Source organism: Siphateles boraxobius, unplaced genomic scaffold, assembly GCF_051911475.1.
Source record: "Siphateles boraxobius isolate OS27281-9 unplaced genomic scaffold, OSU_SipBor_1 17, whole genome shotgun sequence".
Lineage (NCBI taxonomy): Eukaryota > Metazoa > Chordata > Actinopteri > Cypriniformes > Leuciscidae > Siphateles > Siphateles boraxobius.
In genome coordinates this window covers 1,115,439-1,135,644 of record NW_027508777.1, presented here as the reverse complement: position 1 = coordinate 1,135,644, position 20,206 = coordinate 1,115,439, and the positions used below count along the sequence as shown (strand labels likewise).

Here is a 20,206-nt window from a genome sequence, read left to right as displayed (position 1 = left end):
TTAGAGTGTGACAAAAGCACAATGTTGTGTTTTATTGCGAGTGTACACAAATATAAGTAAACAATTTGCAGTTTGAATGATGACCTGTACAAACAAAATGACGGAGTATGTTTTCATGTTTCCACTGTTCGATCGCACGCGTATCTCTCTCTCACACACACACACAGTTTGATCGCGCCCGCGCCTCCCTCTCTCTCTCTCTCTCTCTCTCAAACACACACACAGTTCGATCGCGCCCACGCCTCTCTCTCTCACGCTCTCTCACACACAGTTCGATAGCGCCGCGTCTCTCTCTCTCTCTCTCTCACACACACACAGTTCGATTGCGCCCGCGCGCGCGCACACACACACACTAAAGCCTGTTCACTATGCTGTGTTCACACCAAACGCTAATAGAGTGAAATTAATCACTATTTAGACGGAATAGATGATGAATGAATATTTTGAGTAAAAGCACCTATTTAAGCGAATCTGTCATTATACTCTTTTGTTGTGTTTTCCATGAAGAATAATAGGCTATTGAACTCACAATTCAAGCAATCAGCCCCAGAAAAGGCGCCAATTTTGAAATGAAACTAACGGCTGCACGGGCATTCATAACGGTGCGCGTCCACGGCGATGAGCGAGCACAACAGAGCGAACGTTTTTTAGTTAATTCCTACTTTCATAGGAATTCCATTGAGCGCTCTGCACGCGCCACCATTATCAATGTCCGTGTGGACGTCCGTATTAAAAGCTCTTGCTGGTGTCAAGTCAATTTACCGGTGGATTATCCTCAGTCACATACCAAATGTATGTATATATAAATATAATTTTGGACACAAGAGGGCAGTATGGCCCTATGGCTGATTATGTGTTTAAACTAAACTGTCACTCGAAGAGCCCCTCCCCACACAGACAAACACACACACACTCACACACACACACAGAATGGCAGGGTGCATTCTCTGTGTCAGAGAGAGACAGAGGGAGAGAAAATGGTCACAATCCACATTCAAACCAAAATATCTGACTTTATGTTGGTCGCAGCTAATGACTGTAAATTAGAAAGTTGTTCGGCTTGACGAGAACAATATACACGCCAAGTTTTGTAACTGTAGGTAAAACGAACTAAGTTATAACACACTTTGTGTCTTTTTTTAGTCATACATTCATTTCCTTGCCACGGCCAAACCGTTCGAGATATTAAAAATCCCTGCGCATTTTAGCATCCTCAATGTCTTGACTTCACGCTGACCGAGTTTGGTGACAATTGAATGAATTGCCTTGGCGGAGAAGTTAAAATTCCAGAGCAAGTGTTCTCCAAACAACCCATAACAGCATTATTCTGCCCGATGAGATCTATATGTGTACTGAGTTTCATATTAATTCATGCAAGCGTGTTTGATATATGGACCAAGTTTTCAAACCCTGTTCCAGGGGATGCTGTTGAGCCCCCCTGCCACAACCGGGTACCAGCTTCAGCCAGTCCCTGATGGCCGCGCACACACACACACACAGAGATGCCCACGCACTCACACACAGAGACGCAGAGACAGAGAGAGACAGAGAGGGAGAGAAAAAGCTTGAAAAATCCACATTCAAACCAAAATATCTGACTTCTTGTTGGTCGGAGCTAATGACTTTAAATTAGAAAGTTGTCTGGCTTGAAGTGTACAATATACATACAGAGTTTTATTACTGTAGATAAAACTACCCCCCCCCACTTTCGCCAAAAGGGGGCGCTACTGAGCCCCTGTACCACGTCCGTTTCTAAAACTTTGCACGTCTACTAGGTAATAAATGAGATGTGTCTGTCAAGTTTCATGCAATTTGAAGAATGTTAAGAGTCTCAAAAGCATCCAAAAAGAATATTAAAGTTTGATGCGTTGCCATGGCAACAGTATTTAAGATATCAATAATCCTTTCACAGGTCTACATCTGGCGTGTGTTTACATTATACACAAAGTTTGAAGCAAATCGGGTAAAAATAAGAGGGTGATTTTCAAAGCATTTTGAAAGTGACACACTTCCTGCTTCCAGTTGGCCTGCTGCCGGGTTCTGACCCGTGTGCAAAGTTTCAAGAGTTTGAGCACGTTAAGGGCCCCAAAAGGAGGAGGAGGAAGAAGGTGAAGGAGAAGAAGAAGAATCCTTAGGAAAACAATAGGGCCTTCGCCTTTTCAAGGCTTGGGCCCTAATAATAATCCTAAGGAAAACAATAGGGCCTTCGCCTTTTCAAGGCTTTGGCCCTAATAATAATAAATAATCCTAAGGAAAACAATAGGGCTCTGTGCCCTTTAAGGGCTTGGGCCCTAAAAATCCTAAGGAAAACAATAGGGCTCTGCGCCCTTTCAGGGCTTGGGCCCTAATAATAATAAATAATCCTAAGGAAAACAATAGGGCTCTGTGCCCTTTCAGGGCGTGGGCCCTAAAAATCCTAAGGAAAACAATAGGGCTCTGCGCCCTTTAAGGGCTTGGGGCCTAATAATAAAAAGAATAATAATAATAATAATACTTAGGAAAACAATAGGGCCTTCGCCTTTTCAAGGCTTGGGCCCTAATAATCCTTAGGAAAACAACAGGGCCTTCGCCTTTTCAAGGCTTGGGCCCTAATAATAATCCTTAGGAAAACAATAGGGCTTTCGCCTTTTCAAGGCTTAGGCCCTAATAATCCGTTGCCTTTAGTTACCTAAAGGCACCAGGGTGACGGTTATGCCGGCTTTGGCTCTATCATCGCTGCTCGCAGCTATATATATATATATATATATATCAGGGCCGTGGCCAGGTGGCTAGAGCCACTGCCTCTCTGCCCTCATCGACTGAGATGCCCCTCTTCCCCACCCCCACCGCTCCACTTATTCCGCTATCCGCTCCAGGTTTTCCCACTCGCTACGCAGCATCACGCACAGTATGTGTCTGCGCGGCGCTCTCTTGAAACTAAGAGTGAAGTGAACACGACAGTTGAGTTCACGAAAGCTGTCGCATTAACAGGCAGGCTATGCAAGACAGTGGTTGAATCTGCAAAACTATTCATTTGGTATTTCTTTTTTGTATTTATGTCGGTAATGTTTTGTTCTTGGTCTTCTACTAGTGCTAACAACTTGTACAACATATCCACGTTCTTAGAAGTAGCTGCTTGTCTAATCAAATTATTGTACTCTCGATCAGATCTAATACAAATAACTAAAGTTCCTGTTGTTGGCACACTTTGTAGACAAACACCACCCCCCGAGCCGCGCCTGCAATTTCGCAACTCTGTCGCATCTCTCTCTGCCTCCCGCTCACACACACACACACACACACACACTGCCCCGGCGCCGCGCTTCCACTCACGTCACTTTTTTAAAATCGCAAACGCGGGGCCGAGGAGCTTGTATGTAATCGGAGGACAAATGGCTCCTTAGTTTCGAAATGGTTTGGGTACAAGGTGATCGCGTTGAAAATAAAGGCGTTGGTCTAGCGTTAGAAGCTCATTTGAAACATTGCAGCGTCTCATTTAAGAAAATGACAGCTCCGAAGAGACTCCTATTAGTTTGAGGTAACTTTAGTGCTAACAATAATAAAGAAAGATGATGATCATCATCACCTTATCTGTTACAACTGAAATGTAGATGTAATGTATTTCTACAGTATTACTACTGTATTTAAGCACTGTATCACACAAGTTGCAACTTACTGTGTCATTCTTTTTTGGTGAAATGGTCCCACACACTAACGTTACGTTTCTTTGCACGCTTCATCCTGTCGTCTGCCCTGGCTCTAACCTCCAGTGTTTTAGCCTGTAGCCTTTACTTTTCGCAAACCTTGTGAGCGCGCGAACACAAACGCTGTGACCTCGCGCCAAATGTTTTTATTGGTTTATTAAGTACAAACAGGCGAGTTATGAAAAATTGAGTGTGAGGGATTTGTTCACTTCACACAAAAATATCTTCGATTTAGATGGCTAACTGTAGTAGCGTTTAGTCCACTGTCTATAATAGCCTAATTTAGAGGTCACTTTTTTTTTAACCGACTACCCAAAACTTTGATCGGTTAACGTTGAGACGGTCAACCATCTGTCAAACGGTCATCGGTTAGCATCCCTAGTGGACAGTCTGTCAGTTTAATTCTTGTAAGTATATTTCCTATTATAATCACTTGTCTTAGTTGAGACTAACACATCATAGGCCCTAAATGAGTTGTATGTTAGCATAGTATATAGATTTATGCTGTATGCTAATATGAAATTAAATGTCTATTACTTATTACTCCATTGAAGATGAAGCAGAGGCAGGCTCAGAGAGTGAGGGAGAGCCCATTGAGCATCAGCCAAATCAGACATTTACAGGTAAGTGTTGTTAAACTGGCTGACAGGAAAGGATTCTGAAGATGCTAGAGTTTGATAACAAGAAAGATAAACATTAAATTATTTGAATGGAAGAGTAATTATATTACAAGAACATAAATTGAATTAGCACTAAACCAACAATTGTATTTAAAATATGATTGTAACAGGTTTGTCATTCATTCTCTATATTAAGATGGAACTCAGCCAGAGACAGAAAAAGTTCAGAATGAGAAAGGCAATACAATGAGACAGAGAGGGAAGAGACGGACACAGAACAGGAATAAATAGAGAGTGAGGCAGCCACAGCCATGTACACAAGGGAGAAAAAGCCGGAAGACTTGAGTTTTTGCTTCAGTTACAAAATCCATCAGATCCTGCTCATGTAAAGAAATACAATATAACGTACAATTTGGCCTTCACAAAATTTTCAAATTCAGTAGGACCCTGTCGTCCAATTTTGCCGTTCCCAAAAAATGACCAAGGACATTCGTTTCACGGACCGTGGTATGAAGAACACCCCTGGTTAGAGTATTCTCCTGAGAATGATGCAATGTACTGTTTCAGCTGCAGGCTTTTCATGAATGATGAAAAGTATAAGAGCAGGACAGGTTGGAAGTCAGTGGGGTTAAGTCTGTGGAAGCAAGCTAAAGGAAAAATTAAGGAGCATAGCAGGACAGTGTCACACATGCTAGGCATGATTCGGTGGAAAGCCTTTAAAAGAAAAGCATTGGATGCAGCATTGGAAAAGCCCGACTTTGAGATGCTAGCTGCCAAAGAAAGAGAAAGGCAAAAAAACAGGGAGATTATCTACCGACTAATGATATTATTTTGTACTTAGCGAAACAAGGCATGGCACTCAAAGGTGACAATAAAAGCCTCTCAAGTTCAATCTGATCTAAATTTCATTTGAATCGAGCTATGCTGTTCCCTGCTCCAGTCAAGTCATGTCATCATCATTTATATAGCGCTTTTAACAATGTAGATTGTTTTAAAGCAGCTTTATAGAGATAAACATATAATTTAAGGTAACAGAGATTGGTTTAGTTTTATAGTGGTTCTTGAAAAATGTTTTTTCCAGCTAAAGTTAGTTTTGATTGATTCACTTCCGTCTAAATGATAGTTTGTTATTAAATTAGGGGCCGCTAAGACGACACCGTTCTCTCTAAACAGACTTTAAACGCGAACCTGTGATAGACGAACTCCAGTTCGCAATTATGTGGTAATGCAGGTAATGTGCCTCTTTAAGTAGAGCATGTGCTGTTCAGCCATTTTGTGATCAGGCATTTGAGAGAGCACACAGATGATTTCCATCTCCATACATAATTCACTCTAGAAAAGGATTTAAGTGTTTTCTAAAATCAATAATGTTATGAAAGTTCTTTGGTGTTTGTCATTTTGTGATGTTGTATTTGATGATGTTAGATTTGTGTACAATTTGGAATATTTCAGAAATGTCTTTTAACTGTCTTGTAGCAAACTTGGAGCAAGTTGTGGGGAGGAAGATCTCGTGGACTGACCTGTGGAGGGCAGAACCACACCGCATCAAGTTCCTGGTCCAGGTGTACTATGATGTTCTTCCCAGCCCATCCAACCTGCACTGCTGGGGCTTGGCCGAATCACCAGCATGCCCCCTCTGCCAGAAGAACAAGGGGACCCTTGAGCACTTATTGAGTCGTTGCCCAAAAGCTCTGGGGGAAGGCCGATACCGCTGGCGTCATGATCAGGTGCTCAAGACTATCGCAGAGAGCATCTCTAGTGCTGTTTCCATCTGCCAAAATTCCAGACCTGCGAAGCCAACCATTAGCTTCATTAGAGCTCGAGAAAAGCCAGGAACAAAGAAAGGAACATCAGGGCTTCTCCAAACAGCACAGGACTGGCAGCTGTCAGTAGACCTGGGTAAGCAGCTCAAGTTCCCCCAGCATGTAGTTAAGACCTCACTCAGACCTGACATCATCCTGGTATCTGATGCTACAAAAAATGTTGTCATGCTGGACCTCACCGTGCCATGGGAGGAGCGAGTGGAGGAGGCCTTTGAGCGGATAAAGGGGAAATATCAGGACTTAGTCAGCAACTGCCACGAACAAGGCTGGAAGGCAAGGTGCTTGCCTGTAGAGGTAGGGTGCAGAGGCTTTGCTGGTGTAGGGTATGGACCAATCAGACACATACTAATTATTCATCATATACAAAGGTTTATGAAACTCCTCACACAGCCCAAATGAACAAACACAAGGGCAGAAACAGTGTCATGTTACAGGGCATGATAAGGAGATTTTACGACCTCCGAGGAATGTGGCCACATACTCAAGAGAGAGACTATGAAACAGAAACCTCTTTAAAACAGACTTTGCTGCATTAATCATAGACTAACTGATCTATAAATGAACATGCATAAAACTGTGAAAGAAACAGTGTAAATGGTTTACTGTCTCGTGTACTATTAGGTATATATTATGGTATGTATCCTGGTATACAACCAACTAACGATCAATGTAACCTCACCTGTATCATGCCTCCTACCTAATTAATGCTCATTTAATGACTCACACTTTGATGTACATCACCTTCCTCTAGAATGCAGTGTGGATGTGTTATAGCTATCTGAACATTAATGAAGGTATAATCATGCTAGGGACAAAGATCCGTAAATCAACTAAGAGCCACTTTCCCTCTCAGACATGTCACCTTTCTGATTGGTCGAGTTCAACCCTTAGGGGAGGATCTTTTCCAGGCCTTATTAGAGACAGTCCACATGTGACCTCCCTCTCTTAGTTCTTTCATCCAGCCGCAACACTGTTCTGGTGATTCTGGGGAACCCCCTCCCCCTCCACGGGGGCCCCAGGGCCCAGCAGGCCGCAATCCAACCAGATATGGGCACAGGCAGGAGAGAGATGACTCTCACAAAGAACCAAGGACAATCTCAAGAGTTTTGGAACAAAGACTCCAACCAACAACGACTCCAATCACCCATCCTTCCGACTTCCTCACTTCTCCTGGGTGCTCGGCGTGGCCTCAACAGAGTCCCAGGCCTTCACCAAACCAGTCATGCGTTCCTGGAGAAAGAGAACGCTCAACCAACTTCCACTTGACACTGCCGGAACCATCAACGACTTCAATTTTCAACAACTTCAAGAATTGTTCCCATTACAAATGCAAGTATTCAATTCAATGAAATGTGAAAATGAAATTCTGATGGTTCTTCTCATAGACCCTCTTCCGGTTTCCAATTTCATCCTATCACTAACCTATTTATGTATTCATGTGTGTATGTTGTTTAGTTTATTTATATTCATATATATATATATATATATTTAGTTAATAAAACTTGTACATAATATGTATTTGGTTCTGTTTTGTTTGCAATACAAGTCACTTTACGATCACGGTTTTTGCTACTGGCTCAAAGTACTGTACAGGCGAAGAAATAATTATTCTTCGGTGGCCATGGAAGATACCCTTTTCTTAGAATAAATTAATAATCAAAAGAGTTCGTTGGAAGAACTGATTAATTGATTGTAATATTAATTCAGCCAAATCAAGTTAATCCAATTAACTGACCCAAATATTTATAATTAATAATAACAAGATATTATTGATTATTAATATTTCCAGAAAGCTGAGTTCCTTACACTGGGCAGTCTCTCTGCAGGGCATATACTGCACTCAGTATCACAGGCGAAAGGAGGAGAAGAGCCATATGTAGCAGCACAGAGGCATCGGAGAAAGCCGCTGGGTGGCTCTGGATTAAGAGAGCGGAACCGTGGTTGAGCTGCCAGGGCACAAGCTGAGGCTTGATCAACCTCAGCTGGGTCGCCTGAGTGAGGGTGTCTGATGTTCGAGAGACCCGAAACACCCGATGACCTCAGGATACATCAATGATGATGTGCCCTGGAGCATCGGAAGATGTATCAGAACAACTGTAAGTTAATGTATTTCTATTGTTGTTTTTTGTAGTTTTACACCGCTTCCATTAAAAGCACTCGAAGTCAGCTCTGTCTTGGGAACTTTTTGGAGGAGTGTTAAAGGTGCTTAAAGCGATGTCACGCGTTTTTTAGGCCAAAACATTTTTTGTCACATACAACAAACATCTCCTCACTATCCGCTAGCTGCCTGTCCCCGAACACACTGTAAAAAAACACGGTCTCTGCAGACACCCCAGGCTCCACAAAAGGCAACAAAAACAAACTGGGCTTACCCGCACCACGAAACATAAACTGTTCCAGCCAATAACCGATTAGAAGGGTTTGGGGGTGCGGTTTGGGTGGTTAGTGCGCGGATGAGGAGGAGGGAGGGTCTAGCTAGCCTTCGTTTTGTTTGACAATACTTTAAACGTCAACAAGAAGTGATGTCACCCGACATCGCTTAGAGCACCTTTAAGCTTGCTGCAAGCTATGTATCAGTACACATAATGAGGGCAGTAAAACAGACTCAATCGGATCGATTAAGGTGTTTACATTAAGGCTTTTCAGTCCGATTGAGCCATCAATCTGATTACTAATGGATTATTTGGTTGCATGAAAATGTATGAGCCTTTTGTGAAGCGCACTTATTGGCTGTGCCGGTGTAACACCAAAAACACAAAGTAAGTCTCGCGACCCCCTATAGAATGATTCGAGTCATGACCTACTGGTTGAGAAACACTGAGTTAAAATGCTATCAGCCTGTGCCATCTAGTTTCATGCCAGAACTAGGTAATAATGCTTGGCAAGCACAAATTTCCATTTAAACATGATTAAATAAGTCGTTGCGCACATCCCTAATTAGGAATCCTTTGAATGCATCCTTTGTATTCATCTCTATTAAATAAAACCTTGAAGTGGAAAACAATCATTTCCGGAGCTTGGTTTCGATAAAAGCTGTTTTTGGAGTAACAGGGACCTAACCTTCGGAGTTCTAAAACTTTCAGTATGTTTTTAACCACATAATGACCCATTATGTCAAAAGATGACTTTATGGCCCCTTTAATAAGTTAATTATTAGACAACAACTATTAATAAACTAATTTACTCAAGAAATCCTCTTAATATGATCAAAATAGCAGTTTTGTTATTTCTAAATCTTCAGTGAGTACAAACAATCAAGTACCTCCATAGCGTCCAGAGAGAGATTACAGGAGATCTCAAACTTCTTCATCAGGATTTGTTCCTTGATGTTGTAAATGCACACAAACTTTGACTGCCCACCTGCAAGGATCGATTCACCATCAGCAGAGTAGCACAAGGAGGTGAAGGACCTACAAATCAGTTAGAGGAAATAAGTGATTAATGCTGTTTTTACATACACCTAGGTTCAGCAGGGTAAAAAGTATATTTGGGGTGGAAATAGGGATGGCTCGATACCACAATTTTGGCTTCGGTACAATACCAGAACCTAATACCTCGGTATCGATACTAAATCGATACCACAGGTAAAAAAAAAAAAAAACAGTCTCAAAATTTAAGTGACACTTAAAAAACACTGCTTGAAACTCTCCACTACCAAATGTGCTAAGAAAAGGTATCAAAATGTAAAATAAAATAATACTAATTCAGTAAGAGAACATACAGTAGGTTAAATTTTAATTTTGAAAAAAAAAAACCTGAAATTATAGATTTAAAATAGGTTAATATCTATAATAATAGATTAACATAATAATAATAATAGAATAATGAAATGACATGTAAACCATTAGCTGTCATGCATCAACAGAGAATTATCAACATTTATTGCATTTATTCATCTTGGTTTGGTTACTGTTTGGGTTCATATTAGTTTAATGCATTGCTAAACATGTATTAGTATATTTAATTTTCTAGGTCATTTAATTACTGATTGATATAGATTAATAAATGCTATAAGACTGTTAGGTCTGGTTACCTAATGAATGTTGACAAATGTAGCTTAATTGTAATATTAGTAATATTCATATTACTACTATTACTCTCTCTCTCTCTCTCTCGGCTTATTCCTCTAGGGGTCGCAACAGCGGCTCTAATATGCCATTCATTTTACTATCACTAATATTAAAATGAATATTATTCAAATTTTTATTCTTTATTCATTCAAATTCAATTAATATATGTTTGTTTGAAAATGCAAAAATTATGAGACCTAAACTTAATTGGTTCTAGCGTGTCATGCAAGCAGATTTGAGCTTTCGTGTTTACCGTATCATATATAATTGATAAGCTCTTACGTATGTGCGCTGTTCAGTGTTCAATAAAAGTCTAAATTAAATCAGTTGAATGATGGACTAACCTGTCGATCTCTGAACTCTTTGAACAAGTCAGGATGAGCAACTGACAAGTCAAGTGCTTAGGCAGATTTGATGCGTTGCCTCCCCGTTTGCAGAGTGGTGTATTGAGATCTGTTTCTTTACTTGTCTCATTACTTTTGTATGCAAAGTAATGCCTTATTTCACTCATACTGCTCTCTCTATTTATTAATTTCGGGCATGTAGAAATTCGAATGAGCTTCGTTTGATCCATCGTGTTCCTCTGTTGTCACCGTTTGCCGGTTTCGCATGACCCGCGTCAGTTTAGGTAGCGCACTGCTGCCTAGCGGTGGACTTCGAAACAGCAGCGCATTAAATACCGAATTGAACAAAATTAGGATATTGTACCGTTTGAAATATAATATATACCGGTATTTTTGCAGTACCCATATACCGCGCATCCCTAGGTGGAAATATTTAGGCACCTCAGAATTCATTCTGTTGTTAATTCAGGGAGTCACAAAGCGATACGATCGACAAACTTTAAATCCTTGATTTTAAAATATGCTGCGCTATATCCAGTTGCCCACTATGCCATATTCATGCTATTTTCACTGTGTGCTATATGTAAAATTTGTGTTACCTTATTTAAATAATAATAAAAAAAGTATTACCAGTGTGCACGAATTTACCAGATTACTGAGTGCCCAATTGGCTACAGTGTTTACTTCCTTTTTATTCATAGATTTTTAAACTACTATATTTGTGAAAAATACTGTAATAGGATTACATAATCAAGAAGTTGCCATCTTAAGTAAAAGCATGTTTATTTTAAATATTTTTTTCCCTTTAATTTAATTTTCATATTCATTTATTAATAGTAATTTGTATATACACATGTAACATATACATGTGTATAAAGGGATGAAGCAATTTATCGTGTCACAATATATCACAATACAAAAATGCAACAATATGTATCGTGGACATCTGTATTGTGTATAGTTCCCCAAAAGGAAAATTAGTTTGTGAGGAAAAAAAGTCACGTTTACAGAGTTAGTGTCAGTACTACAATGAACTATATATAATGCTGAATATAATGTATAATAATGCAATGGGGGAATATTTGTGGGTCCTGATAATGCCAAATGTCTTAAAACCAGTGAAAAAAAAATGTCAACCAGTAAAAAGTTGCCTACATTATTTTTAGAGGTCGACTGATATTAGTTTTTGGATGGCCGATGCCAATATCTTAAGAGATATTATATCGGCCGGTATACTTTACATTTATTTGAATTAATATTTAATAAATTCGAAAAATTATTTGAAAATGAATAAAAAAATAAATCTCTAAATTAAACAGACTTACTTTAGATGGCAAATTCTTGATTCTATAATAATAATCATATTACATTATTTTTCACAAATAAAGAAATTGTTTGAAAAAAATTTGAATAAAAGGAAACATTGTAACCAACACGGCACTCTGCTATCTGGTAAGATTGTGCGCACAGGGAATATATATATTTTCTTTTTAAATATTAAAGTTTTTTATATCAATATTTTAAATATTTTTTAAATAAAAGACAAGGTAACACTAAATTTACATACAGCACAGGGAACATTATATGAATATGGCATAGTGGCAACTGAATATAGCGCAGCATAGTTTGAAATCAAGGGTTTAAAGTTTGTTGATTGTGCGTCTCCATTGAAGCTAAACTCCCCTGTACACATTAAATTCACAGACTCACGCACAGTTTAACAAGTTAATGCAGGCTACAAATGCGCATTTCAGAAGATCTGACAGCTGAATTTGAGTAAGTCTGCAAGATTTGTGAAATTAAATGTTCATTAGGTATATATGCTTGTATTTTTTAAATTCAGTATCATTACAATTATTGAATTTCATTAAGTTTAATATTAATACAATTATTAAAAAATAAGCTAATTTAAAATAATATAATTTTTTTTAAAGCATTTTGTTTTTTTTGCCAAGAGCATTCAGAATTCAGGTTTCGGCCCATCATTTTCATTTCGGTGCATCCCTACTCTATGTATGGTGTGTGGCTTTTATGGAAAATTTTATACAGAATTTGGGGGCGTCAAAAGCCACCTAAAGTTGTGGTCACACTAGACTTTGAGCATGCAAAATTTCTATGGACACTGAAGTGGGCGTAATATGATGTCACACTCTGCTGCGTCTTTATAAAAAAAACATAGTTCAGAATATAATACATCAAAAATGTAAAAATATGCAATCTACTCCACTTTGCGGCAATCCTGCAGATTTATAATTTGCGTCTTTTTAAGCAAAGAGGCCGAGCCGTGACATATCAACATTCTATTGGTCACACGTCTTCACATGATAGAGATTTGAGAGTTCACCAAACTTGAATTTTGGAACGCCGCGAAATTCACGAGTTTGCATTTTCTGTCTCCTGCATTCACATGTATAAATGGAAGTCAATGGAACGAAAAGCGAAATATGACCGTCCCTTTAGATCACCAAAGATTTAAACTAAACCCCTAGAATACTGAATAAAATAATAGCAATTTGGAGATCATTTCCAAGCCCATCTGCTACTGTCTGACTTACTTTCCCTTGGCAGACTGTTTAGCAGTGATCTTGTCGGTCTCTTTACGTCCCATCTGCAGGTCATGGCGGCCAACAACACAGCCAGTCTGTCCTCCAGTCTGAGGGTTCCAGAATGTGATCTCACCATCCAGACAGGCCACTGCCAACTCTTGACCATCAGGACGATAAGTTATAGACAGGCCTGAATGAGCAGAGGAGCAAGACGTCTTTAAATAACTTTTCTTTCCAATCCACCAGCTCTAATTCTCTCTGAATAGATTCACATCAACAGTCACTTTGTGAACTTGCCATCAGAGTTGAGCCTCAGGGTCTCTTTGGTCTGCCAGCTGTCTAGCATGTCCCACAGCCGGACAGTTTTGTCCCATGACACACTGGCAAGCACAGACTGGACTGGGCTGAAGCACAAGTTGCTGACTGGACCCTCATGACCACTGAGCACCTGCACCAGCAATAAAGAGTTACAAAGGACTGAATTACACTCGAAATGCAAAGTGATGCACAAAAAAAAAAAAAAAAACTCTTGGCCAAGGCCCCCGATATACTTAAAGTGAAAATTTGTATGGTGTTCCTTTTGGGAGTTCAAAACAGCTTGACGGAAAAGTTTGCTACGACTGGTAAACACCTTTGTACTACCATTGGTCCGCGGTGATTACATAATAGGTAATAATTCATTCATTCAATAATTCATTTGTCCTGTTCAATCCGTTGAGGTCAGACATCCGGCGAGTGAAAACATGAACACACTGGAGAGCTGGACTGGAGAGTTGTACTTCTGATGAGATGAGACACTGACACTGTTTTCATGTTTAATACAGTAAAGATGCTTGATTTTAAGTGGGGATGCACAATCCGATACTCAGTATCGGCTCCGATACTGCTATTCTTGGCCGGATGAGGTATCGGTTAGACAAGGCAGATCCAAATCCGATATTGTTCGTATACATTGTTAAGCCCCACAAAAGGCACAAATACATTATAAAGCACCATAAATTTTTCGTGAATTATATTATAAGTGTTCAGAAGCCATTCTATAGTCTAATGTGAGTTAGAAATTAATATTTAAGTCATTCAATTCAAGTCACGTAAACTCTTCCATCCGCTGCGGCTGTCAATCATTCTCCATTCAACATTCAAACAGGGGATTTGCTTTCGGTTACGATATTCAACACGATGAAACTCTCTCCAAGATGATTCAATTTTACTATTATTATACTTGATCTGTAGATAAAAGCCTATGGTTTAGCATAAAATTACTTTGTCTTATTGGACTGTATTGCTGTACCTTAACCCTGTTACTTTCTCCCGGCTGTCTGTTAGATCACAACACAGGAGTAGAGTACCATAATTGTTCTTCACGCGCACAGTAACTGAAATTTAAAACGTTTAAAAGAAAAGGCTGAATAAACTATTTGATAGATAGATACTGTATAATACACTACGCATCAATATGTCTTTCCTCTTAGTGTTTTGAACTTTTCAATGCGAACTCGACGTGCTGCCACTCAATGTTGTTTCAAGCGCATCATTCTGCGCTCGGGATGCACATAAATGCTTTGTGCCGCGCTGTATTGGAGTCTTTCATATTATAATACTTTTGCGCAATTAAAGATTATTAATAGCCTTTCTTGTTCTGTCCTATCTATCATATGTTGCTGCCTCATTAAACATCGGTGCTATAAATTAAAAAGTCTTAATTTTATAGTATACATAGTAGAGCCCGACCGATATGGATTTTTGGGGGCCGATGCCGATACCGATTTAAAAAAAAGACAGATACCGATATATCGGCCGATATTATTTATGTGTATATTATAATACAGTAGTTATATGTATTATAGTACAGTACCAGTCAAAAGTTTGGACACACTTTCCTATCGGTGTGTACAAACTTTTGATGGGTACTGTATATAGAATACACAGTATAAACAGAATAAATATATAAACGTTTTGCAATGATCACTCAAATGTGGTGATCAAACACTTGTGTGACAAAGATATGTAATGGAGACAGGGGGAATGATAGAATCCTCATTCTATAATTCCCCCTGCCCTTGGTTACAGCTCAAATGATACATTTGAGCAGTAACCAAACTAGTTTGCATTGCATGTTATATTATATTCTAAATACTGTTGCATAATCTTCACTAACGACTTTGTCTTTTAGTTTAGTCACGTTATATAAAACATAACTTGTATCAATAAATATATTAAAAGTGTCACTGACAACCTTATTATCTTCTATTTTTAGTCTTAATTCCTCTAATCTCTACCAGTGGAAGAACAACTCAGATCCTTTTACTAAAGTAAAATTAATAATATCATAATGAAAACGTTTTTAATTATATATGTACAGTACTTTTATACTATTTTAAATTAGCAAGCAAAATGTACTAAACGTGAAACATAAAGTGTTATAATTATATAAATTATTGGAATATTGCTTGATGTTGTAACGTTATAGGCAGAATGAGCTTTAACACTGTCTACACCGGACGCGGCCGTTATTGCTCACGTCGTAACAGCGGTTTACCCTAGACGCAAAAAAGCACCCATTACAAAGCAGAATGGGGCATCAGTTTACTGTCGGAGATTTGTCGCTCGTGCAAAGCATTTTAATCAGTCTCATCAACCAATTGCCTGGATTTAATAAATAAGAAGTAAATATAGCAGACAATACAATCAGGACTTCTCAGCTGCGCACTTGCAATAGTCACAAGCTCACACAATACGTGACAGAGGCTGGTAGCAGAGAAATCAATTCTGTGAATTACACAGCGCAAATCAAAAGTAATAGGCTACTACCCACCGGATGAAGAAGGGCTGGCTCTCAACAGAACATAATATTAATTTTTTGTGTGTTCGCATTTATGAGGAAAAAACAATGTTACGGACGTGACAAGCTCTGAAAGCGGTACTAAAGTGCTTTAAAACTTTCAAAGAAACCTCCAACAGAAAGCACAAAGCCTTTCATTAAAGTGAATTTCGTTTTGTATTAATTGTATCTTAATTTTAATCAATGTTTCATCAACCAATTGCCTGGATTTATTAAATAAGAAGTAAATATAGCAGACAATAGATAATCTCGACACGGAGGCGCCGGCGCATGAACTGCAACTCGTCTCTTAAATGAACCGAAACTCAGCGTATAGACATGACAAATATATCTATATTGGAATGTCTACTTTTAAACAGAACAATTTAAAACGAAAGACAGACTGCTCTCTACTGTAATCCGTATGAAATGTGGATTTCTCTCTGGCGTGTTAACTGAAGACCGCGAGTCAGCGTCATCAACTTTGCAGCAACACTGACTGAAAACACTTGTTTATTAATAAACAATTAAAATGTCTCCTTGCTATATTTGATGTATTCACACTCATATATTTGATGTATTCACAATCATTACTTTTGCCAGTTCTTTGTGACAGCTTTTAGGTGCTTTATTGGCAGCGCCACATGAATCACCGCACCCGCATTTTTTAAAATATTAATTTATCGGCCATTATAAATGCTGATACCGATAGTTAGGAAAATGCCTAATATCGGCCCGCCGATAATATTGCCCCGCCGATATATCGGTCGGGCTCTAATATATAGCCTACATTTTCTATCTTTTTTATTTTTTTAATCTTGTTTTTCATGAATGTATTTTACAACAATATCACTGTCAAATCAATCGGTATCGGTCGATACTCAGACTTTTTGGTATCGGATCGGTTCTGAAAAAATGGTATCGGTGCATCCCTAATTTTAAGCAATATATTGTATACTGTAGTGTAGGGCTGGGCGGTATATCGAGTTTTTACAATATATCGATATTTTTTCCCCCCACGATATGGAATGAGGCAATACCGTTTATATCGATACGAGCACATCTGAAAAATAGTGGAGTACGCAGTGTGAGCTCCTAGACTGAAAGAACAGTACAATTTGTCCTAAACACGACACAAGCTTAAGCGCTTGAAAATAACTGGTAAGATAGTTAACAAGTTTAAAGCAGCTTGCCCTGTCAGATCCTCGGACAGATAGCCTACTGTTAGTGACTGAAAGATAAATACTGGCGCCGTTTAATGCGTTTGAGACGTGATGCTTTCCTCAGTGCTTAACTTGCATTTCACAGGTATATTCTCCATCTGTAAATGTTCAAACAAATCAAACAAATATGTCCATTTCACTGTCAGGAGAGGACGAGCTTCTGCAAATGAATCTGCTTCCGCGAATGAGCGCCGCCGCGCGCATGCGCGCCAAACAGACGAGCACAATAGAACAGTAGCGCAATAATTCTGACTAAAATACATATTACTAAAATATTTGTTGTTGGAGACAATAAATGTGCCATATGTGGAATTTTAAACCTACAAGTATATTTTTATGAAAGTGACCATTATAATGGGGTAATCAAATGCAGGCTAATATAATTAGTTTGTGCTTTTGTTTTTATTTTCATTTTTAGTTTAGCCTTTAGTAATTTTTAAAAACAAAAGCATTATTTTTGTTTTTAGTTTGTAATGTTACAAAGTTAGAATGTAATGTGATTTTAACCATCTTTTTGCACATAATATATTGCATAGCCTACATTACATTCCCTATTTGTTTCCATATCCTTCAATATCAACATTGTTTGGATATCATTGAGCAGGATGTGAAGTAACATTTTTTTTTAAATAAATACATTTTCTTTATCCAACTACAAAAACGTAGAAAGTACCGAGATATATATCGTATATCGCCATTTAACCAAAAAATACCGAGATATGATTTTTTGGCCATATCGCCCAGCCCTACTGTAGTGCTATATAAATAAACGTCACGTTAATTGCAGAGCTTTCTACGTTGTTATGATCAGATGCTATTCTTATGCTTTATTTATTTTTTTAAATGCTTGCAGTTTTCTCAAATTTGTTGTGTTTATTTTGTTAGAGAAGAAAGCGCAAAGCACATATTCATCTAAACTCCTCTCTCAGCAGTGTGGAAGGCATCGGATGTTCGCTAACAGTATATCGCTGCTCACATATTTCAAACTTCTTTTTACCCTAAGCGAAGAACGAAAAAGAGCTTTGCTGCGAGTATATCAGGGCCTTATTACAAACATTGTTTAGCTAACCAATAACTACAGTATCATTTCCATTTTTACACCATTTAAAGAAAAAAGAGCTGTTTATTGATGTAATCTGACAACTGTATGGAGAAAAACAAAAAGGATATTACATACGCTTTTGTCAGATCAGAAAAGAGCACACTTATTCAGCAGTGTCTGACCTCTAGCAGTCGTCCAGTCTGCATGGACCAAAGGAAGATCTCAAAGGAGTCCTGAGAACCTGCACACACCAACTCCCCACTACTGTCCACTGCCAGAGAGGAGAACTGGGCTGGTCGTGGTGATGTCATGGTACGGAAGTTCCGGTACCTGAGAGAACAGAGATTAGCACCATGCACCATTTTTTTAACTGTACCCAGAAATATAGATCAATCTATCAATCTGCAAGTTATTTTTGTTTTCACTAAGTCTGAAAGTATCTCAGACGCTTAAAGAGTGGTCTACTTTTGACTCACAATGGATTCAATTCAATTTCAAACATGGGACTAATAACAAAGACAGACTTATTTATCAGTGATGCACCATAATGATTCCTTTACTGAAAAGATTTGTTTAGCCAAAACCCGAAAAAAAGTTTGTTTAATAATCAATTAATTATTCAATTTTATTTAATAAACACTCAAATAAAAACAATTTTTACAAAAGACCATTTATATATAAACTTTTCTACTCCAATTCATTGTTGAAATATAAAAAAATTAAATTGTCTGCCATTAAAAAAAACTTCTCATTTATTGTTTGAATAAAAGTCATTACTTAAAGATTAACTAAAAATGGAAAATGAACCTCTAAGTGCATATAGTAAGCCAATGCTCCTTTCTAGAGTTGTTTTTCTAGATAACTAAGACGCTAGTGGTGGGCGATATGGCAAAAATATCATATCACGATTTTCATTCAGGAAAATCACGATTTTATCACAATTCTTTTTCAAGTTGGTTTTAATGTTTTACAAGTGACTGAGCATTACAGCCAAATTAATGTCCCTATTTTAAAAATAAAAAATAAAAAAATGGCAGACATTTAGGCCAAAGTGACGAAGATAAAAATCTTTCTTTATATCTTTTAATCTTAAAATATTATAATATTTAATCTTATTTAAAATAAGAACAAAAGATACACATTACACAACTTAATACACAAATGAAATAAACAGTGCTTTATTTTTCAGATACAGTAGGTGTATTTAACAGTACCATTGAAGAAAGTAAATAAATTAATAAATATGAAATTAAAACACTACATATAGACTTCACTGTATAAATTCTACATTGATTGTTATAAAAGCTACTATTAAAGTTCTCCGTCAAGAGCAGTGAGTGATTCTCTCATTGTGTTTTGTAGTTTTATTAACATTAAAAGGATAGTTCCCCCAAAAATGAAAATTGTCATCATTTACGCTCTCAAGTTGTTTTAAACCCAAATAAGTTTCTTTCTTCTGTTGAAAATAAAAGTTATTTTGAAGAATGTGGGTAACCAAACAGTTGCTGGTAACCACTGACTTCCATAGTATATTTTTTCCTACTATGGAAGTCAATAGGGACAAGCAGCTGTTTTGGTTACCCACATGAACCCACATTCAGCACAAGAGAGGAATGAATACAGGTTTGGAATAACATAAGAGTCCCCTTAAACTATCCCCTTAAAGGGTTAAGCACAAGAGCGCCACGACGCATGCGCGAGAACTGTCTCAGTACTCGCGCATGCGCCGTGGCGCTCTCGTGAATTCACGTCAGAGGCCCACACAGAAGAAAATTTTAATTAATTTTTGCATACAAAGTATTCTCGTCACTTGATAAACTTAAGGTTGAGCCACTGTAGTCTCTTGGATTATTTTAACAATGTCTTTACTAACTTCCTGGGCCAGCAGATGCAATTACCAAGCAGCCAATGAAGGAGTGAGACGGCTCTCAGATTTCATCAAAAATATCTTAATTTATGTTCCGAAGATGAACAAAAGCCTTACGGGGTTGGAACAACATGACGGGGAGTAATTACTGACAGAATTTTCATTTT

The 20,206-nt window shown here is 38.2% G+C and overlaps 1 protein-coding gene across 1 annotated transcript in view; it reads right to left on the bottom strand.

Moving 5' to 3' along the window:
* The window catches only part of pwp2h (PWP2 small subunit processome component), a 94,473-nt gene that overhangs the window by 62,969 nt on the left and 11,298 nt on the right, over positions 1-20,206 (bottom strand). The window contains exons 12-15 of the mRNA XM_077232243.1: positions 18,355-18,502; positions 13,384-13,534; positions 13,096-13,276; positions 9,389-9,536 (exon numbers count right to left, since the gene is read on the bottom strand). Of these exons, the coding sequence (XP_077088358.1) occupies positions 9,389-9,536; positions 13,096-13,276; positions 13,384-13,534; positions 18,355-18,502 (628 nt within the window). The remainder of the gene's footprint in view (positions 1-9,388; positions 9,537-13,095; positions 13,277-13,383; positions 13,535-18,354; positions 18,503-20,206) is intronic.